This window comes from Schistocerca americana, chromosome 3 (genome assembly GCF_021461395.2).
Source record: "Schistocerca americana isolate TAMUIC-IGC-003095 chromosome 3, iqSchAmer2.1, whole genome shotgun sequence".
Taxonomy (NCBI): Eukaryota; Metazoa; Arthropoda; class Insecta; order Orthoptera; family Acrididae; genus Schistocerca; species Schistocerca americana.
The window spans coordinates 108,268,736-108,294,566 of NC_060121.1; the positions used below are offsets into that span (position 1 = coordinate 108,268,736).

General features: G+C 44.9%; 1 protein-coding gene across 1 annotated transcript in view; it reads right to left on the reverse strand.

Annotated features, from left to right (window-relative positions):
* Positions 1 to 25,831, reverse strand: part of LOC124607027 (arylsulfatase B-like) — a 100,014-nt gene that overhangs the window by 17,454 nt on the left and 56,729 nt on the right. Inside the window, exons 6-7 of the mRNA XM_047139192.1 lie at positions 16,692 to 16,840; positions 476 to 611 (exon numbers count right to left, since the gene is read on the reverse strand). Of these exons, the coding sequence (XP_046995148.1) occupies positions 476 to 611; positions 16,692 to 16,840 (285 nt within the window). The remainder of the gene's footprint in view (positions 1 to 475; positions 612 to 16,691; positions 16,841 to 25,831) is intronic.

Consider the following 25,831-nt stretch of genomic DNA (forward strand, 5'->3'; position numbering starts at 1 on the left):
CCCCGTCTCCTTCACTTTTCGTCTATCGCTTCTGTTCCATATCCTTCGACTCTTACGACTGCAGTCTGGTTTCTCTGTTCCCCGTATATTATCCCTGTTACCTTCAGAATTTCAAAGACCGTATTTCGGACAATCCTCTCAAAAGCTTTCTCTAAATTTACAGATACTATAAACTTAGATCTGCCTTCCGTGAACGTAGCTCCTATAGTAAGTCTAAGTGTCGGCATTGCTTTTCGTTTCTCCCTAATCCTAACTGATCTTCCTCGAGGGTGGCCTTCACCAGTTTTGCCATTCTTCCGTAAATAATTCGTGTCAGTATTTTGCAACCATGACGGATTGCAGTGAGAGTTGGATAATATTCGCACCTGCCAGCAACTGCCTTCTTGGAGTTGTCTACCTTCTCACCTTTACACCCCGTCGTCTCAGACGTACCGCTTCCCAGAGCAGTTGTTGCTGCTACAGATTCGTCACGTACCTGCAGCGGCGTACAGCGTGGGCAGCCAGTCGGTGACGTGCATCAGATGGTTGGACACTCTGGGCGTGTTCTGCAGCAGCGGACTCCACACGGCGGCCGCGCCTCTCACACCGCCTTCCCACAGGCTGGCCTTCATCTGCAACACAAGCCACGCCTCACTCTGGACATCCTGACGGTACACAAGATTTGGTAAGCAGGACATACGCATCTGAGAGGAATGATGATTAATGCAGAAAGATCCGCTTCAGTTGTACTAACTTTCATTCAAAACACGAGCGGTTTCTAGATTTTAAAATCCCTTCTTCAGGTTATGACATTATTGTATTTTGTAACAAGTAACATGCTGTCGGGCCAGTCAGTGCAAGAACTCCAGTCATTGCCTGTTGGTGCGCTTCCAGACCTCCGGAGTGGCCCTCCGCACTGGGTCGAACTTGTTCATTCCCGTGAACTACTTCATTCATTTCACTCTTTGCCGTGAAGCGTTCAAATGAAGTAGTTCATTCATGAAGTACGGAAGCATGGCGAAGTTGCCCAGCCACGGCTACGCTCTCTTACAGCTTCTGAGTTAACTTAAATAGAGCATGGTCGAAGGGGACAAAGGAAATATAAACAGAGAAGCCTGTCACATATAAAGGAGGTATTATATTTAATCTTGCTCAATGTTTTCTCATGAAGCGCCCAAAAAAGTCTTTATCTGCCTAATGAAATCTTATTTGTTTTATTCGTGGACTGAAAACTAGGGCTGCCAACGAAATGCAGTCCTATTTTATGTTCCTTTTCAAATTTAATCCAAAATAGAATGAGTATGTTTACCTCTGTCACAAATTCATTATACCTACGTTAAGTAATTATTCAGAAGTTTTCCTGTAGATTTTACTTTTGTTGAGAATAATAAACCTCCAAATTCAAAACGTAAACTTTCACCTGTAGTCAATGGTACGATTTCAGGTAAAAGCCCTATTTATTTTATTCGGAAAGCAGTTTTTGTGTCTGTTCGCTCCTATACGATGGCTAGCAACTCGCGATCGCGTAAAAGTAATGACATTTGGGGTTTCTTCGCCGATTTAGTTGATGGGAAAACAAAGTGGAACTGTTGTTCTAAGTATATTTCACATAAAGGAGGAAATACATTTAATCTAACGCGTCGTGTTCGAGTGCTGCATCCAACAGTGTCATTCTCAGTCAGGCGCTTAACGTCCCCTGCTCCTGCAGCTTCCGATACTTCTTGGACAAATAACCCAGACAATCAGGAACCAACATCAGCAACTGCCAGAAGCGAATAGCAGTCGGTGCCAGAAAATAACACTATCACTTCATTATCAGACAGCAGACATCAATATCACGGAACATTACCTATGTATCTTCCGAAATCTCTTTCGAACAAAAGAAATCAGGAGATAGATTTCGCACTTCTGGAGATTGTTCTAAAGGATTATTTGCCCTTCAACATAGTGGAAAGCAAACATTTCCAAAGTTTTGTAGACAAACTGAATGGTGCTTACAGAATGCCAGCTCGGAAGACCATTTCCAATACACTACTACAACAACAGTACGCTGTGATGAAAGAAATTGTGTGAGTCAAAATTAATTCTGTGGAAGCGGTTGTGCTGACAATGGATGGGTGGACCTCAACCACAAATGAGAGTTATTTGTCGGCGACAACACACTACGTTGAAGGCCTGGAGCTGGCGTCTTCCCTCCTACAGTGCTTTAAATACGACGACGGGCACACGTCAGAAAAACTCTCCGAAGAACTGCGACGTGTCACAAGGGAATGGGGCATTCAAGAAAAAGTCGTCTGTGTTGTTAGCGACAATGCTGCTAATATTGTGGCAGCTGTAAGACTCACAGCCTGGAAGCACATCCCCTGCTTTGCACACACACTCAATTTAATTGTTAAGAATGGGCTTCCACACATTCAACCCATTCTGAATAAAGTAAAAAAAAATGTTGAATTTTTTAAAAGAAAGTCGCATGCCTGCACGAAACTAAAAAAGAAGTAGGAACAGTTAAAAGAGCCAGTTCTGACACTAAAACAGGACACTTACAAGATGGAATTCAGCCTATGATATGCTTCGAAGGATAATCGAGGTAAAAGAATTCCCTAATGACGGTTATCACTCTGAATTATCCGGATCTTCCAAATCTGACTGCCGAGGACATTGCAAGTGTAACACAAAACTGCGACCTGTTGAAAGTTTTAAAGGCTTCATCGAGGAAATATCAAGTGAAAATGTTCTCGCTGCTTCTAAAGTTATACTCCTTAGTCGCTCGTTGAAATAATCGTATTGCAGGTTTGTTAATAACACTGAAATTCATGTAGACGTGCAACAGATGGCCGAAAAGTGAGCTGAAGACCTATAACGACGATTTCGAAATATAGAGGAAAATTCCATTTTCGCAGAAGCAACTTCATTGAATCTCCGGTTCAAATTACATGGTTTTTCTGATAAATACTCTGCTGAGATGGTAAACTTAAACCTAACCAGGCACTGTGAGAAATTTGTGACGAACACATCCACTGCTACTGCAACAATCTCAGCAATCTCAGTTACAACCACTGAATCTACTTCTAGTCTCTGGCTCGAATTTGATGAAGTTTTTTCCGGGCTGCAGAGTAATCCACACCCGAGAGCTGCTGCAATAGTGGAAGTGATCAAATATTTTCAACAGCCCCTGCTACAGAGACAAGGCAATCCACTTCAGTGGTGGTCTGAACGGCTGTCAGTATACACCTCGCTCTGTAAACTTACAAAAATGCGACTATTGTTGCAGCCTCTACGAGTGTTCTCGAAGGCAGGACACCTTATAATTGACAGAAAAAATATCCTGACACGAAAGAAGTGGAACAAATCATGTTTTTAAACAGAAATCTCTGAAGATTCGCCAAATCCGTTTATGTTTATTCACAAATATATATGTATTTTTTTAATTTAATTAGGACAACCCTCAGATTGACATTTAGTGTAATTACACTCCTGGAAATTGAAATAAGAACACCGTGAATTCATTGTCCCAGGAAGGGGAAACTTTATTGACACATTCCTGGGGTCAGATACATCACATGATCACACTGACAGAACCACAGGCACATAGACACAGGCAACAGAGCATGCACAATGTCGGCACTAGTACAGTGTATATCCATCTTTCGCAGCAATGCAGGCTGCTATTCTCCCATGGAGACGATCGTAGAGATGCTCGATGTAGTCCTGTGGAACGGCTTGCCATGCCATTTCCACCTGGCGCCTCAGTTGGACCAGCGTTCGTGCTGCACGTGCAGACCGCGTGAGACGACGCTTCATCCAGTCCCAAACATGCTCAATGGGGGACAGATCCGGAGATCTTGCTGGCCAGGGTAGTTGACTTACACCTTCTAGAGCACGTTGGGTGGCACGGGATACATGCGGACGTGCATTGTCCTGTTGGAACAGCAAGTTCCCTTGCCGGTCTAGAAATGGTAGAACGATGGGTTCGATGACGGTTTGGATGTACCGTGCACTATTCAGTGTCCCCTCGACGATCACCAGTGGTGTACGGCCAGTGTCGGAGATCGCTCCCCACACCATGATGCCGGGTGTTGGGCCTGTGTGCCTCGGTCGTATGCAGTCCTGATTGTGGCGCTCACCTGCACGGCGCCAAACACGCATACGACCATCATTGGCACCAAGGCAGAAGCGACTCTCATCGCTGAAGACGACACGTCTCCATTCGTCCCTCCATTCACGCCTGTCGCGACACCACTGGAGGCGGGCTGCACGATGTTGGGGCGTGAGCGGAAGACGGCCTAACGGTGTGCGGAACCGTAGCCCAGCTTCATGGAGACGGTTGCGAATGGTCCTCGCCGATACCCCAGGAGCAACAGTGTCCCTAATTTGCTGGGAAGTGGCGGTGCGGTCCCCTACGGCACTGCGTAGGATCCTATGGTCTTGGCGCGCATCCGTGCGTCGCTGCGGTCCGGTCCCAGGTCGACGGGCACGTGCACCTTCCGCCGACCACTGGCGACAACATCGATGTACTGTGGAGACCTCACGCCCCACGTGTTGAGCAATTCGGCGGTACGTCCACCCGGCCTCCCGCATGCCCACTATACGCCCTCGCTCAAAGTCCGTCAACTGCACATACGGTTCACGTCCACGCTGTCGCGGCATGCTACCAGTGTTAAAGACAGCGATGAAGCTCCGTATGCCACGGCAAACTGGCTGACACTGACGGCGGCGGTGCACAAATGCTGCGCAGCTAGCGCCATTCGACGGCCAACACGGCGGTTCCTGGTGTGTCCGCTGTGCCGTGCGTGTGATCATTGCTTGTACAGCCCTCTCGCAGTGTCCGGAGCAAGTATGGTGGGTCTGACACACCGGTGTCAATGTGTTCTTTCTTCCATTTCCAGGAGTGTATTTCAATCATGTGTAAGATATAAACATTCCTACATAAACGGTTATCTTCCAAGAGTGGATTCCACGCATGCAATAGTTCCATACTGACAATGTAAGCATTTTATTTTCATGTTGGTTGTGCATGTTCACACAGGCAGCCTCTTTGCTTGTATCTTTAATATTCATTTGTCTGCAAGCGCTGCCAACGGTAGACTACCCGTAGACTAGAAGTATAACTGCACAAATAGTCACGGGTAATGATGTCAGCACTGCAGGAAGCAGTTGACGCTGCCTTCCCTCCGCCCCTCACCTCCACAACCCCTACTAAACCTATCGTTCCCCACAAACATCGCGCGATTCGTCGACAGGCTGTAGAGGGAGGACTGAAGTTAAGGGAGAATGAGCGACGTAGCGCCGATGTAGAGGGAGAGGGGAAGAACGTGTGGAGTGTTCTATCTGTGAATAGTTTGAAGTACCAGTTCATTGAAATTGAAAGGTTAGTTCATACTTCACGGGAGTGAAGCGTTTATTTGAGCGACTCATTCACGAGCTCCCCATCTCTACTTGCGTTTTATTGCTGGTCTGACCTACCGAGGACCGAGGGAAGTAGCTACTGTCTTCTTTCTTTTCTCCTTTCTTCTTTTCTAGTAGTCCTTTGTTCTTTTCCTGTTTTGTACGTTCTTCTGTCCATATTGCGCCAACCTTTCTCTTTGTTTCACTCTGGAAGTCCATGAATCTCTTTACGTTTTTTCTGAACTTTTCACTGTTTCCTATTTTTTCTTTCGTTATTTTTTTCTTCCCTCAAGTCTCTTTAAACTTATTTCATCCACGTCTTTGATGTTTTGCTTCCCTGTCAAAATGCTGAAAATTCTTTTTGTTGTTATTTTCATCTCTAGCCTCATTAGTAGTCCATAGAATACAACCCCTCTCTTCCTCAGCGTATAAAGTATTCATTCTATTCTTTCACACACTTTTCTGTTACTTCTTAATTTCCATTTCCTATCATTACATTTCGGTCCCAAGACTTTCCTCCTTTCCTGTTTGACTGTATTTTACTAAAGGCATCCTGAAGTGTCAAAGGTTTCTGGTCTAATAGGAGTAATATAGTAGCGGAGTTTTACGTTTCTGGATCAGCATTTCATGATACACATTTTTTTAATCGAAATGTTACTTCCCTTTTCCATTCCTTTGCTAATTTAGGCTTCTTTACCCAAAGAATTCAGCGGTATTATTTCAGCTAGATATGTAAATTTCGTAGCCTTACGTAATCAATTGTCTCTTATTTCGGTACCTCTTTCGTGTGTTACATGTTCTGTTTTTTTCTAAAGCTGTACGTAGGCCTACTTTTAAATCTGTTCTTGTAGGAGATTAGTCTGCATTGTACCGTTTTATACAGATTTAGCTAAGATGCCAAGATCGTCTGAAAAAGTCAAACAATCTGTTCTGTGATTATTCTATCTTCTCCCTATTACAATTTTTCGGTGAAAACTCTGATTTTCTATCAGTTTCTTGTAAAAGTTCAGATGGCATCCGTGTGTGGTGGCACCGTAATATCCTTCCTTTTCATTTTGAAGCATAAATAAATTGGGAGTGTAATGGAGTAGTTAACGAACAGAAAGATAATTATCTCGTCACATGCCTCTGGAACCCTATGTAGTGCAGAAATGACAACAAGATTTCAGGAGAGGCGGACCCGCCAGTATAAAAGCAGGCAGGGAATATACAACTGTCTGTAGACAAGCAGCAGCAGAACGAGTGGTTAGAAGATCACAGTAGCTTCGAAAGTGGATTAGTCATAGGATGTCACCTAAATAACAGATGCATTGCAATCCCTCTAAAGCTGCCCAAGTAGACTGTAGGCGATGCGACTATGAAGTGGAAACGCCTAGGGACCACCACAGCTAAAACAAGGCCTGGCAGACATCATGTACTGAAGGACAAGAACCGTTAAAGATTGCTGAGGATGCTTTTAAACAGCTGCACGGAATCAGTGGAAGGAATCACTCATTAATTCCGAAGTGCTACCGGCTTTCTAACTACCACAATGGCTGTCCATAGGGAGTTAAAAATATTGGGGTACAACAACCGAGCGGCCACTCCCTAAGAAACAAATTTCTGTAGTCAGTGCAGAGCAACGGTAGAGGTGGCGTAAAGAGCCACATCACTGGGCACTGTACGACTGGAAACGAGTGACCTGGAGTGGTGAATCACGCTGCCCTCTGTAGCAATCCCATGAAAGCATTTGGGATTGGATTTCGACTGGGAACGTTACCTACCATTTTTCGTTGTGTACAGAGGACATGGAGTTCCTGTACGGTTATGTTTTTCCGTGGTTAGCTTGTGGTCCCTTTTCCGCACTTAAGAAACTGCTAAATGCGGAAGAATATGAACTCATTTCACAGCATTCTGTATTGCGTAACGTGGAGGAACAGTTTGAAGACAATGATGGTTGTTATCAGCATGGCAATGCAATCTGTTATAGACCAGCGTGTACCAGGCAATGATTTCTGGACAGTAAGATTGGTTAAATTGGCTCTAAGTACTTAGTATTGGACTTAACATGTGAGCTCATCAGTCCCCTACACTTAGAACTATTTAAACCTAACTAAGGACATCACACACACCCATGCCCGAGGCAGGATTTGAATCTGCGACCGAAGCAGCAGCGCGGTTCCGGACTGAAGAGCCTAGAACCGCTCGGTCACAACGGACAGTAAAATTCCTGACACGGATTATGCTGCTCTGACTCCCGAACTGAGCGCAGTGGATAACTTTCTGGGTGAGCTAGGACGTCGACTGTTCTCCATAGGCCGACCAGAGTGGCCGAGCGGTTCTAGGCGCTTTAGTCTGGAACCGCGCGACCGCTACGGTCACAGGTTCGAATAATGCCTCGGGCATGGGTGTGTGTGATGTCCTTAGTTTTAAGTAGTTCTGTTCTAGGGGACTGATGACCTTAGAAGTGAAGTCCCATAGAACTCAGAGCCATTTGAACCATTTGTTCCTTTTAACTCGGCGTCCAAAGTCACTACCTTCTCTGGTTCCCGTTCTTAAGAAAGAACGAAACTTCCTGGCAGATTAAAACTGTCTGTCGGACCGAGATTCGAACTCGGGACTCTTAAGAAAGAATGTTCTGCCATTCCCCAAAAGACATTCAGACAACTTACTGCATGTATCCAAAACAGAGTTCAGGCAGTCCTGGAAGTGAACAATGACCGCCGACAAGTGACTGGATACTTTGAGTCACATTGTGTATTTAAGGTATTTGTCTTTCATTACGTGCAGACGTCAATCGTACTGGTAACTTCAGCGGTAGTACGATGTGTGGTTGTTCCGTTATCGTTAAAGGCCCTAAAGAAGGGACGCCACTACCCAGTTAAAAAAAAATTATTTCATTAGTAAAAGCTAGCAGCCCATTCTTACGAGTACGTGATGCAGAGCATCGCAGCCACCTTCCGCCATGGAAATGAGCTTATTGAAATACGTGTAAATTTGTGATGCTTTCATCATGGCCATGCTATATGGGACGCGTAAATAAATAAACTATACAAACTAAACTACACCGTCTAATCAAATGTGACCAGCTGAATAACCAACTTTTGCAGGCCGGACTGCTGCGAGGCATGCAAGAGAAGAGTCTCTGAAATTCTGGGAAGTACCGACAGGGATGCCAACCCCAGTGCCGTGGCCACCCGCACTAGGATTCTCGGTTGAGGATCCATGGCGCGAACAGCCCGATCGAGGTGGTGACACAGATTCTCGTCTGGATTTCTATCCGACGTGTTTCATGGTCAGAACAGGACGGCGGATTCATCCTGATGCTCTTCCAACCACGCACGTACGCTGCGTGATGTGTGACATGTTCCTTTGTCTTGCTGGTAGATGCCAACCTACCGAGGAAAAAAAAAGCTGCGTGAAGGAGTGCACCCGGCCCCCAAGGATAGATGCATACTTGTCTTGATCCATTGTGCGTTCCAGAATGGCGAGATCACCTAGGGAAAACGTTCTCCACACCACATTGTTCTAGTCTCCGGCCTGGATCCTAACGACTATTGTCGCAGGGTGTTTGCTTTCAGATATTTGACGCCGTACTCCCACGGCTATCTTTACAATGGTGCATAAAACGTGAGTCATCAGAGAAGGCTATCTGCCACCACTCAATGTAAACTCAGTGGGGGAATTGGCGTGAAAATTCCAATCTTTGTCCCCGATGAACAGTTGTCAGCATTGGCACATCAACAAGGCGGCTGATGCGGTAGCCCTTAAACAGCAACGTTCCCTATCCGTCCCCGGTAGCTGAGTGGTGCTGGCACGGTAGTTCAGTGTGTTCGGTCAGAGGGCTGCGCGCTCTCTGTGATAAAAAAAAACTGAGTCCAGGAACTTGAACGGATGTCTTGTGACGTCCGCCCGAGCAAACGTAACGAACTATATCGAACAAAATGAGGGAACAAAAGTGGTCAGTGTGACGGAATATCAATCCTAAGTGATCGGGTTCGATTCCCGGCTGGGTCGGAGATTTTCTCCGCTCAGGGACTGGGTGTTGTGTTATCCTAATCATCATCATTTCATCAACATCGAATCGCAAGTCACCGAATTGGCGTCAAATCGAAGGACTCGCTCCTGTCTACCCGAAGGAAGGCTCTAGTCACATGACATTTACATTTTTTAGCAACGTTCCCTGAACATTTCGACATGCACGATATACTATAATTACGGCGGCACTTGAACTGTTTACAAAACTAGCCGTTTCGGAAATCCTTCCAACCTTGGCCAGTTGAACGTCAGCTAAATCGCTCTGTTTCCGCATTACGAAAAAGACGGAACGATTTTCAGCGTACCCCCAACATACTTGTTTATGTACCCACAGTACTACTACTGCCAACTGCTGTCTGTGAGTGGTTACAGCGCTTTGACGTCTAACACACGCGGTTGTCACATCAGTGTGACTCATCCGTGTATATTCACCTGCGCTGTACCTTGGGAATCCACAACTTGCAGTGTGCGACTGCTCCCAGAATTCCCTAATCAGAGTGCCAAGCTGCATAGTAGAACACATAAAGTGAACCACTTGCGGAAGAAAGATATGCAATAATTGATAGAGAAATTGAAACTAAAGCGACACACTCGCACATCAGTAGACAGGGTTGTAGAGTAATATTTCACAGCCAGAAGCTCAGGACGAAGGGCTCAAATTCAGCTACATCTGCAAACGACGACACTTTCCTGAAAGCCGGAAAAGTGTAACAATATGATTTAACTAAAGGGTTTCCTTCGCTCTGAAAGCGTTGTCCCGTTTAAAGACTGACTGTTAAGTGGCGGACTCCTCCAAACACCACGGATCTGAGGTTTGTTCTTGGCCTGATGCTTTGTTGACAACTCGGGAATGCAGAAAGACACCTGAAGGAACTCTCTGCGGTTTTCAACAGAAAATGATAAGTTTGAGACCGTTTACGAAGACTGACAGGATTGGTCAGCCGCTGTCGACGGATGGTTGTTTGGGACTGCATATTCATCCCACCAGTGACAAAGACACACTGCCGGAGAATGAACACAACTGCCGACCTGCGGTGACCTCAGGATGAAAGAGGACACAGTGGCATCTATCCGTCAGATGGATCAGTTATTGAGTCGCCGCGTTGGATGTTTCGACCAATCGGAGGATTCAGAAATCTTTCGAAGATCAATTAGAGTTGGAGCATTCATAAATCTTTAGATCATTCAGAGTTCAACCTGTGGAGCCTTACTTGAGATTTTAAGTTAATTTTTAGGTGAATTGAGAGTCACACGTCCTTTCAGGAGATTCGTATGTGTCATGATTTCCATGATGTTTTGTATGACGTTTTCTGACTTTACCTTCTGGAAGTATGTCAAGTTATTGTCAAAACAGTTATCAGACTTCGAGTGGGATGCCTATATTCTTTCCCTTGTATAGTATCAATTTGTGGTAGCCTCGTTTCACAGTGAGTGTCGGGTTGTCTTTCATACGGCCTGATGATGGTCTGTCCTATGGCCTGATGCCTGAAGCCTTAAGCCTCCGTCTGTGTTTCCCACAGATTTCAAATATAACATTCTCAACGACTCTGCGAGCCTATAACGGCACAGACTATTTGCCTTGGACGTGGTCCATAGCAGCATGTCGACCTCCATTTTACCTGGAGAAGAATTATGTGGGATTAAGGGAAGGAAGAATATGCTTCTCAGGGCAGCCCTACAAGAAATCATGAGACAGAAAGATGAAGGTGCTGACAGTCAACTAATAGCCACTCAACACCAAACATGATTCTGTGGAAAATCGACACGCCATCGCAACATCAAAACAGCCACATACGCACGCGCGTTGTACTGAATCTGTTAAGTGATGACGTAAAGTGGCTTATTCCGTCCCTCTCCTTCCTCTAACACGCACAGTTGTGAATGGTAATGATAAAAAACATACATGTTTTCTTGCTTTGTCATATGCAATTGAATTCTCATCTACATACCACATCCTGAATTTACAATTTTTACTGAAATTCTGTATTAAGGTGAAAAATGACAGCAAAGATAGTGGGTTTCCAAGTGTAGATATTAATGTCAGGACATGTAACCATTAGCTGGGGCCGCAGCGTGAGAACTCGTTACTGACGTAACAATTACTTAAAAGATTATGAAGTAATTCTGATTACAAAAAGACCGATGGTGTAAGTAATCCTAAAGGAAGATCACGGGAAGTAATGATATTCATATGGGCCTGAATACATGTAGAACTAGCAATTGGCGGCTAAACGAGTTAAGAGTGCAGTACATGACACTGGTTACAAAACCGTAGTTTCACCAATTGTAACTCCAGTGTCACTTGATAATTAGCAGACGGAATAAAGGCGGCAAAGGAAGATACTGCGCCCAACAAACAAACTAGTTTTAGAACGTAATCCCACGTGCTTGTCATAAAAAGGCTAAAATAAGTCTTTAGTGGTCACAACTTCATACCGGGAGAAAAAAACGTACACAATCGTCTTAAATGAAAGGCGGTATGATGGCCTTTAGCAATATGAGTAATGATGACAGAAATCCTAGCTCCTTACTCCAGTGGTGACAGAACGAACCAGCTAACACGCTCGTGGACGGACCAGCCACCCTCAGCGTCCACCAGTAGAGTGCGCTGACTGACGCAGTTTTTACGAGAAATCATCAACGATATGAAGCGTCACATTTTTGGCTTACGGACTAGGTGCCTCCAGTAAGGTCCCAAAGTCACCGGTTCTTAACAGAGGTCGATTGTGAGGGTAGCAACAATGTGTTTAATATCCACAAGTCGATAATTCAATGCAACTTCTAGAGAGTGATGATAGCTTGAGAAAGCATTGCCCCCATTCAACGTAGATCGCTTTCAGATACTTCTACACAATAATGAACAGAAAAACAGAAACAGTGGAGGCCGAGCCGTTTCGGGTGAACGGCTGAAGGACCGCTGGGCGGCATTCAGTAACTGCCCTAGCTGACGCAGCCTCTACAGATGGATGATTCGATAGATACGAGGTTGCGGCACCTGTGGCACTTGGCTTGTACTCCGTCTGCTGCTCTCTGCGCTGGGGGTAAAGAAGTGCGCAGCTGCGCTTGCTCGTCTGCTGGTAGCAACCAAGAAGTGTGTATTCTGCCATGCACAAATAGCGGCAATGCAGCGCACAAACATGGTTCATTGTGATCGCCCATCTCAATCTTCAATAACGAACATTTGCAGCCCAGATGTGCAGGAAGAGAGTCAATGACTTTCTGGATGGTACCTACAGGGATAGGAAACAATGCTGATTCCAGTGCTGTGGCCAACTGCTCTAGGTTGAGAGACTGCAGGGCACTCACCCCTGATTCGGTGTTATGCTGCTTCATGTTCTTAGGGAAAATGATCTTTATCTCAATTTTGACTTCATACATCGTGATGATGATGGGCAGTAGTTAGTGCTCTTACTTGTGTGCCCTAGGGAAGGAATAACAGTAAGCTTTACCTGAATTCAAAGTAAAAGTGCATGGCGACGGTGGGCTGAGGGAAGCCCTTCTTTCCCACAGATCCTGGGGGAGGCATGTCTGGATGGACGAGTTCCACGGTCTCAAAGTGCAGCCACTTTGGTTGGCACTGGGTGGGAGGCAGTCACGTCCAGGTAGACTGACTAGGGCTGAGAAGTCGCTACTGCAATGGCCAGCGCAATGTAGACCGGCGATGAAGCAGAGGATGGGCCCTTGTTAGGCAGGAAGCCGACAAAACCACTGTGAGTGTTCTGTGAATTTCCGTGGGACATGGCCATCGGCGTACAGACGTCCAGACCCTGTCACAAAACATATTTATGAAAGCATGAGGCTTTTAGCGAGTTTATGGCCATTCTTTGGAAACTTTGAAATGGACGCAACAGGAGAGATAACACACTTTTATGGAGGGATGTAGTTCCACCCTGAGCCGCGCGGGATTAGCCGAGCGGTCTTGGGCACTGCAGTCATGGACTGTGCGGCTGCTCCCGCCGGAGGTTCGAGTCCTCCCTCGGGCATGGGCGTGTGTGTTTGTCCTTAGGATAATTTAGGTTATATAGTGTGTAAGCTTAGGGACTGATGACCTTAGCAGTTAAGTCCCATACGATTTCACACACATTTGAACAGTTCCATCCTGGTCATGTTGTAAACAAAAGACACAGCAAACGCATGGGAAAGAGGCCGCAAAGCTGAATCTTTTTTCCTGTTCTCCCAATTAACTTTAAAGTCTCTGATTGGTCAAATCGGTATATGCAGAGTGACAGCCACTCTCCCAGCTTCGAATGCTGGGCACCAGCTCGTGATAGGCTTGTGTTAAAGTGGCGGAAGTCTAAGATGCAAATGTGCTTTGCTACCAAGCTGAGGAGCAAGCGGTCAGAAAGAGATGGTTCAAATGGCTCTGAGCACTATGGGACTCAACTTCTGAGGTCATTAGTCCCCTAGAACTTAGAACCAGTTAAACCTAACTAACCTAAGGACATCACAAACATCCATGCCCGAAGCTGGATTCGAACCTGCGGCCGTAGCGGTCTCGCGGTTCCAGACTGCAGCGCCTAGAACCGCACGGCCACTCAGAAAGAGAAGAGAGGTCGCTCTTGCAATGGCGCTTCACTAGAAAAGAACGGGAGGTCTCTGCCTAAACAGTGAGACTCGTGTCCTTTGCTAGGGTGCCACTCAGAACCTGTGCCAGTCACCTTATGAACCGTCAGAGGTACTGCTGCTAGCATCATGCACACAACGAGTGATGCGTGGGTGTATTTATTTGCCCTGAGTCAGCTGTCTAAACATTTGACACATTCTGCCATGCATAGTCATGGCACGGAGTCAAATTGGTTTGGCAGACCAGCAAACGGGTCCACCTGTACACTGGAATCTACTAGGGTTCCAGAGGCTCATAGCAAAGTACCTGCATTCCCAATTAAGTGAACGTAAGACCGCGTACTTGCATTTTCCGGGGGCTCGCCATTAACAACAGATTGTGGCCGTCCATGAGTTCAGTCGCCGAACGCAGGAGGGTAAGGTATTTTCTGCTACGGCGTAGGGCTACAATATATGCTTCTCAGCACCCTGTTCTTTTGAACCACATTTTTCTTTTGGAACCATAAAATATAGGAACTTGATGGTGGTGTAGTTTTGTGCCATAACCCGGATGAAGTCAGATAAAGCTATTAGTGTTCCGGTTAGTGTCATGTGTCGATCCCCAGCTGATCACCTTGTCCACCATACACCATATGTCATTTAAAGAGTTTGTCAAATAAAAGTGTTTGTGTGACGTTACTTTAGTCATTTTTGTCGTTTTGTGATGTTAAGGATGAGTACATCTATTGTCATTTAGATCACAACTTCTCCCTGAGTTCTGATTAACAGTACCTTGGCATTATATTATTAATGTCTAGATTTGAAACGTAAGTAGAAGGATTTCAACTGGCGTCCCCCGCCAGGATCTCTTATTTTATTAACTTTGTCTTTCAAGGTTTCTCCACTGAAGGTCTATGGCGTGAACAGTCCGATTGAGGTGGTCTCACAGATTATTGACTGGGTTTAAATCCGGGTAGTTTAGTGGGCACGGGAATACAGCAAACTCATCCTGGCATTCTTAGAACCTAGTATGTACACAGCGAGCTCTGTGCAACATTGCATTGTCCTGCTGGTAGGTGGCACCGTGCCGAGGAGAAAGCAGACAGTATGAATTAGTGAACATGGTACCCACGGACAGACTGCATACGCGCCTTCCACAGTCACGAGATCACCCAGATAATACCACAAAAACATTCCCCAGACCGTAAAGCTCTCTCCTCCGGCCGCGGCCCTTCCGACAATTTTTGCAGGACGGTAAATGCCAGTTGCCATCTGTCCGATAGCGTGCAAAACGTGACTCACATTACAAATCCACCTGTCTCCATTAGTGGTCATCCAGTTGCGGTACTGGAGTGCAAATTCCATCCTTCGTCGCTGATGAACAATAGACATCATAGGTACATGAACCTGGAGCCTGCTACGGAGGCCCATACACTGTAACGTTCGCTGAACGGTCGTTCAAGACGCGCTGCTCATAGCCCCTGGTCCATCTGCGTTGTTAGTTGCTCTGAAGTTGTTCGTCTATTCGCCCCCGCACATCTCCCCAGCCGTCGATCACCCATGTCATCTATGGCCCGTGGTGCACCACAGTTGCCTCAGTACCTATTTTGGATGGTGGCGTTTTATACTTTATCCATGGGGACACACGAACAGTTTACAAATTTAGCTGCTTCGGAAACGCTTCCGCCCTTGGTCTGAAAGTCCATGATCATGCCCTAACGGAGGACAGATAAATCACTGCGTTTCCACATCACAACAACGACTTCTATCTTCTTTAAAGACGTTTTGGCACGGTAATACAATAACCGTAGATTTTAAACGCTTGCGCAGCAACTTCTATTTATTGTTATAATAAGTTGTAGATAATAACCGTTATTTTAATATTGTAAGGCAGAAGTTGGAAACCCACAACATCCACTTAAAGGAATCGTGTTACTTCCGTATCACAGGCGGTGTAAGTCAATCGATCTGATTGAAGAAAGGTATACATATTCTATAATTATTTGTAGATTTACTATAGATGCACTAAACATAAATATAAATAAAACAATGAACTTTAATAATAAACACGAAAAAAAAGCCACGTAGAGATTAAAACAGGGTTTTCCCACCTAGGAATTAGGATTACTCGAACTCAACGCAGCGAAAAGTATCTCAAAAACTGAATTTTCGCTGACATGTTACGGTTTCTTGCACAAGGGCTTCGAGTGAAGCGATGTAGTTGGAGTCATACATTGGTCGAACGTGGAAAAATGGAAGAATAAGTTTCCCAATCCTACGCCTGAAACAAACCATAAGTGACAGTAACATGAACGTACTTGCACAGCTAGGAAAGTGGAAGAATCTGTATCGTGTTGCGAATGATGAAAATTAAGATGACATTAATAAAGAAAGGGAGAAGGGCTCGGCAAAGTACACGAGAAAGGTAGTTTTGAAAGCTAACACCAGCACAACGGACATCTTAGCAGGACAGAGCCAATGCTTTCAATAAGAGTACATTTGTCACCGAAGAAATGATAACAAGTTGTCATAAATCTTGTACTTTCCCAGCGTATACTTACGAAGTACTCATTAATTGTCTAGTTTTGTATTCTGTACTAATTTAACTTGTCAAATATATTTCACAGTTCTGTTCCACCAGTGAGAAGAGGAAATCTCATCAACAGGACATTGAGATTACATATCTTTAATTAGATTTTCGTTGTTCACTTTCTTGTAATCGCTCAAATTACACAAAAATTTGGTTGTGCAACACCAGTTGGACTTACCCCTCTCAACGGGTAGTTGGATCCCCAGTTCATAGTAGTCGCACCTCCGTTGTCGGAAATAAAGACAATTATGGAGTTGTCGAGCATTTCCCGCTGCTCCAGGGCTGCCACCACTCGCCCCACCGATTCGTCCATCTTCCATATCACAGCTGCGGACAAACAGGTTTTATGTTGTCTGCTACCGTTGACGTCCTGCTAAATCATATCTCCATCTCGTATCTTGTAGAAATTAACAATATGATGCGCACCACGCTAGCCCGTAAAAATACTGTCTCCTGTAGTACATACCCTTTCGGCCGTCGTCGGATGTGAGGACATGTAACTGTGGTTCAAAGGAGCGAAGTAAAAATCCATCTGTTGCAGCTGCTAATCATAGCAAACTTTGACTGACAGTAATAATTTGTACTCCAAGATATAAAAGTAGATGTACCCAGTGCTTGATTTGCGACAGTAGGCAAATGTACGCCGTACAGATACCTCTGATGAAAGAAAGAGTCAGTGAAACAGAACCACTTTTTTTTAGAAATAATGCACTGGATGTACCTATATGTATGTGTGTATGTACCTGTGTGTGAGTGTGTGTGTGTGTGTGTGTGTGTGTGTGTGTGTACAAGGATGGAAAAAATTTGCAACACCAAGAAGAAGTTGTGCGACATAAATGATGCTTGGTAGGGTAGTTTATACATCTAAAAGATGATGTCTGTTAATATTTAGCACCAGTCGCATGAGGTTGGCGCTAGTAGAACCACTATTAAGAACCAAATCAGGTTTGCTTTAAATACATCTACATCGCTACTCTGAAATTCACACTTCAGTGCCTGGCAAAGGGATCGTCGAACTATTTTCATACTACTTCTCTACCATCCCACTCTCGAATGGCGCGAGGGAAAAAGTAACATCTAAATCTTTCTGTTCGAGCTCTGATTTCTCTTATTTTATTATGATGATCATTTGTCCCTACGTGGGTGGATATCAACAAAATATTTATCCATTCAGAAGAGAGAGTTGGTGATTGAAATTTCGTAAATAGATCTCGCCGCAAAGAAAACCGCCATTGTTTCAGTGACTGCCACCCCAACCTGCGTATCATATCAGTGACACTCTCACCCCTGTTGCGTAATAACTCGAAACGAGCTGCCCTTCTTTGCACTTTTTCGATGTCCTCCCTCAGTCCTACCTGGTAAGGATCCCATAACGCGCAGCAATGTTCCAGCAGAGGACGAACAAGTGTAATGTAGGCTGTCTCTTTAGTGAGTTTGTCGCATCTTCTAAGTGTTCTGCCAACAAAGCGCAGTATTTTTTCGCCTTCCCCACAATATTATCTATGTAGTCTATCCAGTTTAAGTTGCTCGTAATTGTAATTCCTAGGTATTTAGTCGAATTGACAGCCCTTAGATTTGTGTGATTTATCGTATACCCAAAATTTATCGGATTTCTTTTAGTACCCAAGTGGATGACCTCGCACTTTTCTTTGTTTAGTGCTAATTGCCACTTTTCGCACCACACATAAATTCTCTCTAGATCATTTTATAATTGGAATTGATCGTCTGATGATTTTACTAGACGGTAAATTAAAGCGTCATCTGCAGACAATCTAAGAGGGATGCTCAGATAATCACCTAGATCATTTATATAAATCAGGAACAGCAGAGGGCCTATGAAAGTACCTTGCGGAACGCCAGGTATCACATCTGTTCTACTCGATGATTTACCGTCCATCACTACGAACTGTGACCTCTCTGAGAGGAAATCACGAATCCAGTGACACAACTGAGACGATACTCCATATGCAAAAAATTTTATTAATAGTCGCTTGTGAGTAACGGTATCAAAAGCCTTCTGGAAATCTCGGAATATGGAGTCGATCTGAGATCCCTCGTCGACAGCACTCATTACTTCATGGGAATAAAGAGCTAGCTGCATTGCACAAGAACGAAATTTTCTGAATCCGTGACGGTTATGTATCAATAAGTCATCCACAATGTTCGAGTGCAGTATATGCTCCATAATCCTACTGCAAATTGAGGTCAGTGATGTGGGTCTGTAATTCAATGGGTTACTCCTATTTCCTTTCTTGAATAGTGGTGTAACAGTCGTGACAGTTAATTGTCTTTGAGATTGTACATGATGAGCTGATGTCAGCCAAGAATACCTTTAAGGCGACAACACGGCATTATCAACACCTCACTGAGTTTGAAAGAGAGCGTGAAATACGGCTACCAGAAGATGTATCTTCCTTCTGCGATCTTTCAGAAAAACTTGGCAGGAATTTTGCCACTGTACATGACTGCTCGCAGCTGTGGTCACATGAAAGTACGGTCACGAAAATACTGGACTCCGGACGACCACGTGGCACTACCGAGAGAGAAGATCATCGTGTTCGGCGTATGGCTCTGTCGCATCGTACTGCATCTGCATCTGAAATTTGAGCAGTAGTTGACACCATAGTGACACAACGAACTGGTACAAATCGGCCATTGCAAGAACAGCAGACGCCTTGCAGCGTACATTCCATTGACCACAAAATACCGCCATCTGCGACTTCAGTGGTGTCAAGCGAGAGCTCTTTGGATGGTAGGCCGGAAGTCTGTTGAAATCTGGTTCTGCCACGATGCCTGTGCTGCCCAGGTATAGGTTAGAAGGAGGCTAGCTTAGGGCCTACAGTTAACTTGTCTGCGTGCTGTATACACTGGTCCTATATGGCCTGGGGTGCGATTTCCTATGACGACATGAGTACTCTCGTGGGTTATCCCACGCACCCTAGTGGCAAACTGGTCGACAGTCAAGTGAGTCGACCTGTTGTGTTGCCGTTCATGTACAGAAGGTGTTTTCCAAAAGATTTCTCTCGTATTCATACTGATGTTGTAACAACATGGTCTATAGTGTGATGACATGTCGCCTTGGTCTGCTCGATCACCAGATCTGTCTACAATAATCGAGCACATGTGGGATATCATCGGTCGACAATTCCAACTGCCTCCACAAACAGTATAAACTGTTCCTGTATTGACCGACCAGGTGTAACACGTATGGAACGCCATTCCACAAACTTACAACCGATACCTGCACAACACTATGCATGCACGTCTCTATGCTTGCACTCAACATTTTGGCGGTTACATCGGTTATTAATGCACCAGCATTTCACATTTTCAATGGCTTATCTCGCTCTTACATTAACCTGTGAACTTGCAATGTTAATCACATGGATATGTTACCTAGGCAAATCTACTCCCGAAATTCCATTGCTCTACATTAATTATTTTTTGGTGCTACGATTCTGTTTTCCGTCAGTGTATACAGAAAAGGTGTTCTTCAGTTCCGGTTACAAACTAACCCTGCGTAATATATTATATATTTTATAACAACGCTCATATGTAAATATAGCACAAAAAATATAAAGCTTGATAATGTGGTACCAAACATGTTGAAGAACATAGGCACATTCGTCTACTTAATGTCGGTCCATGTGATATAATAAAATACAAAATACAAACAAATGTGGTAAACAGTAGTGTACAAACACAGTCGACAATAATTCTGTAATAAAAATCTATTTAAAAGGAATCGTTACGGCGAAGGTAGGGTTATCGTGACGTCGCTACTCATCCAGACAGTGGTTTTATCTGTTCTTTATTGGCACAATGTCATTAATTTTATTCTCATGATAGCCATCACGTAGCATCCTATGCAGACCAACGGCGGTAACGGAAATATAGTTCCTACTTTATAAAATTTCTGTAACATTCCAACACTGATATCGCATATCAGAGGTAACATTTTTGACGTCATTTTGACGAGATGTCTTTCAATTAAAGTATTAATGATAACAGGAACTCATGTGCATATCACTTAGTCATATCATGTACTGATGGACCTTCGTTGGGTCTTCCTGGCAACGTGAGAGTGAGCAGGACGCTTTTTCCACAGGTGGTCTCTTTGGCCCTAGTAAGACGAGTAGGTACCCATGGTTACTAGAGTGGCATCCTTGTGTCATCTTTGGCCCTAGTAAGACGAGTAGGTAGCCATGGTTACTAAACTGGCGTCCTTGCCATCATCTTTGCGTTGATCGATAACAGCACATAGAGGGCCACACTGTTTAGGTAGCAGTAATTACATTTTTACACTATATTTTATAAGCTATAAGATTTTAACGTGTTTTATAAATCCAATAAATGGTAAAAATGACTTACACTAACTACCACATTACTTTCTTAAGGGGTAGAAATGCAACTTACGTGATTGGCTATCCATTACGTAATGCCGCAGACGGTGGGCGGGGCATCATGTGTTTAATTAGCGGCTGGTGTTCTTCAAGCTGCAGTATACCACCAAGCACAAACAAGAGCATAGATTTGTCTGCAGCGTTTTAGGAAAATCAAGGAAGAGCTTAATCGTGGTGGGCGGAAGCGGGTTTCAAATGTCATCCTCCGGAAGCAAGTCCTTAGTGCTTACCACTAAGCCATCTCGCTCGATCGCGAGTTGACAACTAGGCACTGTGCAAGCTGGTGGTCGCTCCATAATGCTGTGGGCTGTATTTACACGGAAATAGTTATGTTCTGCTACTTGGAAACCATTTGTAGCCTTTTATACTCTTCATGTTCCCAAACAACGATAGAATTTTGATAGACAACAATACACCAAGTCACTGGGACGTCATTGTTTTCGACTGGTTTGTAGAACAGTCTGGACAGTTCGAGCGAATGATTTGGCCACCCAGATCGCCCGACGTGAATCCTATTGAACATAAAGGGGACATATTCGAGAAGTCAGTTCACGCACAAAGTCCTACACCGGCAACACTTTCGCAATTCTATTTCTGCATGGGACTTCCATCGAGTTGTTGAATCCATGCCACATCGAACTGCTGTACTACGCAGAACCAAAAGGAGGTCCGACGCAGTATTAGGGTGTTTCCCATGACTTTGGTCGCCTCAGTGTAATATGATCTAATTTCGCAGTGGTGTCAGTACTCTGTCTGTTATTCTTTCTTAACCGTTTGTTAGACACGAAGAAAACATGTGGAAAATTCTAATACGAATATAATTAGGTATTCATATGGCTCACTTTGGCAGTAGGCAGAAATGCATGTACTGTCACCGAGCGAGGTGGCGCAGTGGTTAGCACACTGGACTCGCATTCGGGAGGACGACGGTTCAATCCCGTCTCCGGCCATCCTGATTTAGGTTTGCCGTGATTTCCCTAAATCGTTTCAGGCAAATGCCGGGATGGCTCCTTTGAAAGGGCACGGCCGATTTCCTTCCCAATCCTTCCCTAACCCGAGCTTGCGCTCCGTCTCTAATGACCTCGTTGTCGACGGGACGTTAAACACTAACCACCACCACCCACCACATATACTGTCACTCAGAGGAAATGACCTGTGACTCCCCAATCACATAAAAATTAGTTTCTAATCTTCCTCAAGTAGAGTTCCATAGGTTGAATCTAAACGATATCCGAAAGATTTCAGAATGCTCGGCCTGATCGATTCATCCAGCTACTCCGACTCACTAATTGATCCATCTGACGAAAAGATACCACTGAGTCCTCATTCTCCTCCGATGCTCGGCAGCTGTGTTCATTCTCCTCCAGTATGTTTCAGGATGCTGAACTTCCCATCATATCGTTATCATCATTTGGGGGGGGGGGGGGGAGCGAATTTGCGATCCCATCCAGTCATCGATTCACAGAGGGTAACCAGTCCTGTCATTCTTCGTACAGGTTGTCAAACTTCCCAGCCTTTTCTGAATACTCCGTGGATGGCGGCAGGCGTATAACATACACTATGTGATGAAACGTATTCGGACACCCCCAGAAACATATGGATTTCATATTAGGTGCATTGTGCTGACATCTGCTGCCAGGTAATCCATATCAGCGACCTGATTGGTCATTAGACATCATGACAGAGCAGAATGGGGCGCTCCGCGGAACTCACAGACTTCGAACGTGGTCAGGTGAGTGGGTGTCGGTTGTGTCATACGTCTTTACGCTCGATTTCCATACTCCTAAACATTGCTAGGTCCACTGTTTCCGATGCGACAGTAAAGTGGAAGCGTGAAGGGTCATGTATAGCACAAAAGCGTACAGGTAGAGCTCGTCTGTTGACTGACAGAGACCGCATCCAATTGAAGATTGTCGTAATGTGTAATAGGCAGACATTATACAGACCATCACACAGAAATTCCAAACTGCATCAGGATCCACTACAAGTACTATGACAGGTGGGAGGTGAAAAATCTTGGATTTCATGGTCGAGCAGCTGCTCATAAGCCACACATCACACCGCTAAATGCCAAACGACGCATCGATCGGTGCAAGGTAAGTAAACATTGGACGATTGAACAGCGGAAAAACGGTGTGCGGAGTGATGAATTTCGGCAGGGTGTGGTGTTATGGTGTGGCCTTTTTTTTAATGGGGGGGGGGGGGGGCGCTTGCACCACCTGTTGTTTTGCGTGGCACTATCACAGCACAGGTCTAATTGCTTCACACTGTTGAAGAGCTATTCGGGGATGGCGATTGCATCTTTCAACACGATCGAGAACATGTTCATAATGCACGGCCTGAGGCGGAGTGGTTACACGACTATAACATTCTTGTATGTGGTGTCACCGCCAGACACCACACTTGCTAGGTGGTAGCCTTTAAATCGACCGCGGTCCGGTAGTATACGTCGGACCCTCGTGTCGCCACTATCAGTGATTGCAGACCGAGCGCCGCCACACGGCAAGTCTAGAGACACTTCCTAGCACTCGCCCCAGTTGTACAGCCGACTTTGCTAGCGATGGTTCACTGACAATTTACGCTCTCATTTGCCGAGACGACAGTTAGCATAGCCTTCAGCTACGTCATTTGCTACGACCTAGCAAGGCGCCATTATCATTTGCTATTTATCTTGTGATGCATGTACCGTCAGACCGATGTTCACCAATTATGGATTAAAGTTAAGTATTCCAGAAGCTACGTACCTTTTTTGCTAGTCTCAATTCCTTGTCATTTTCCAGACCTCACGCCAGCCTGCGTGAGCTTAAACGCGTGCCTTTCGGCTACCTGTCATAGTGGATTGGCTGTCTTGCCAGTCCACAAAATTGTAATTGACTGGCCTGCCACAGAGTCCTAACCTAAATCCTATAGAACACCTTTGGGATGTTTTGGAACACCTTCTTCGTGCCAGGCTTTAGCGACAGACATCGATACCTCTCCTCAGTACAGCACTCCGTGAAGAATGGGCTGCTATTCCCCAAGAAACCTTCAGCCACCTGATTGAACGTATGCCTGCGAGAGTACAAGCTGTCATCAAGGCTAAGGGTCGTCCAACACCATACTGAATTCCAGCATTACCGATAGAGGGCGCCATGAACTTGTAAGTCATTTCCAGCCAGGTGTCCGGATACTTTTGATCACATAGTGTGGCATCTTACGAGTCGTTCTCACGCTGTCACCTGTTGTGGCGCTTCCCACTGCTGTCTGGTCGTTTCCTTGCGACGTACGAGGCGGATTTTCTTGTAAAACCGTAGAAAACTGGTTCAGATGTCTCCCTGCATTCATGAGCTCTCACGAAAGGTGGGCGCCTATAACATGGCCACTCGTTTATTATGAGAATGTCTGTAAGCCTTAATTCAAGTACCTTAGATGCTCGTAGTTCGGTGGAGTCCCCTAACCGTCAGTCAGTCTCTAAAACGGCAATCCTTTCAGAGCAAAGGAAACGCATTAGTTAAACCGTATTCCTCTATATTTCTGGCTTTCGGTAAAGTTCCTTCATTTCCTTTCTCCTGTGTATCTGGTTGTCAATTATTTGCGTATGATCTTTACGCGTGCCACTTCAGTCTCAATTTCTCTACAAGTTACAGGCTATCGTCTTTCCATAGGTAATTCGCTTGAAGTGCTCTACAGTCGCACACAAAACAGGGAATTGTGTGAGTAGTTCCGCAACGTAAGTTACGGATTCCTAAGGTACATTACAAGTGCATACACGGTCCAGTCACATTGTGACCACCACCTATGTTCGTGCAATAACCACTCCACACAGCATCTTTCAACACGATCGAGCACATGCAGGGGAGGTATATAAAGCATACCGGATGGAGGTAGATAACAGTCGAGTCATTGTGATAATGCGGAAACGAAGTGATTTAGCTGGCGTCCAATCTACATCTACATCTACATCCATACTCCGCAAGCCACCTGACGGCGTGTGGCGGAGAGTACCTTGAGTATCTCTATCGGTTCTCCCTTCGAGTCTCGTATTTTCTGTGGAAAGAAAGATTGTCGGTAACCCTCTGTGTGGGCTCTGATTTGTGATTTTATCCTCATGGTCTCTTCGCAAAATATGCATAGGAGGGAATAATATACTGCTTGACTCGGTGATGTTCTCGAAACTTCAACAGAAACCCATACCGAGCTACTCAGCGTCTCTCTTGCAGAGTCTTCCACTGGAGTTTATCTGTCATCTCGTAACGCTTTCGCGATTACTAATGATCCTGTAACAAAGCGCGCTGCTCTCCGTTGGATCTTCTCTATCTCTTCTATCAACCCTATCTGGTACGGATCCCACACCGGTGAGCAGTATTCATGCAGTGAGCGAACAAACGTACTGTAACCTACTTCCTTTATTTTCGGGCTGCATTTCCTTAGGATTCTTCCGATGAATCTCAGTCTGGCATTTGCTTTACCGACGATTAATTTTATATGGTTATTCCATTTTAAATCACTCCTAATGCCTACTCCCAGGTAATTTATGGAATTAACTGCTTCCAGTTGCTGATCTGCTATATTGTAGCTAAATGTTAGCAGATCTTTCTTTCTATGTATTCGCAGCACATTAAACTTGTCTACATTGAGATTCAATTGCCATTCCCTGCATCATTCGTCAATTCGTTGCAGATCCTCCTGCATTTCAGTACAATATACTACAGCATCATCCGCAAAAAGCCTCAGTGAACTCCCGATGTTATCCACAAGGTCATTTATATATATTGTGAATAGCAACGGTCCTACAACACTCCACTGCAGCACACTTGAAATCACTCTTACTTTAGAAAACTTCTCTCCATTGAGAATGACTAAGTCTGTAAACTATTAGCGCGCCGCCGTGGTTTAATTATACCGTGAATTGCTAAATGGCGCTGTCCAAAACGGG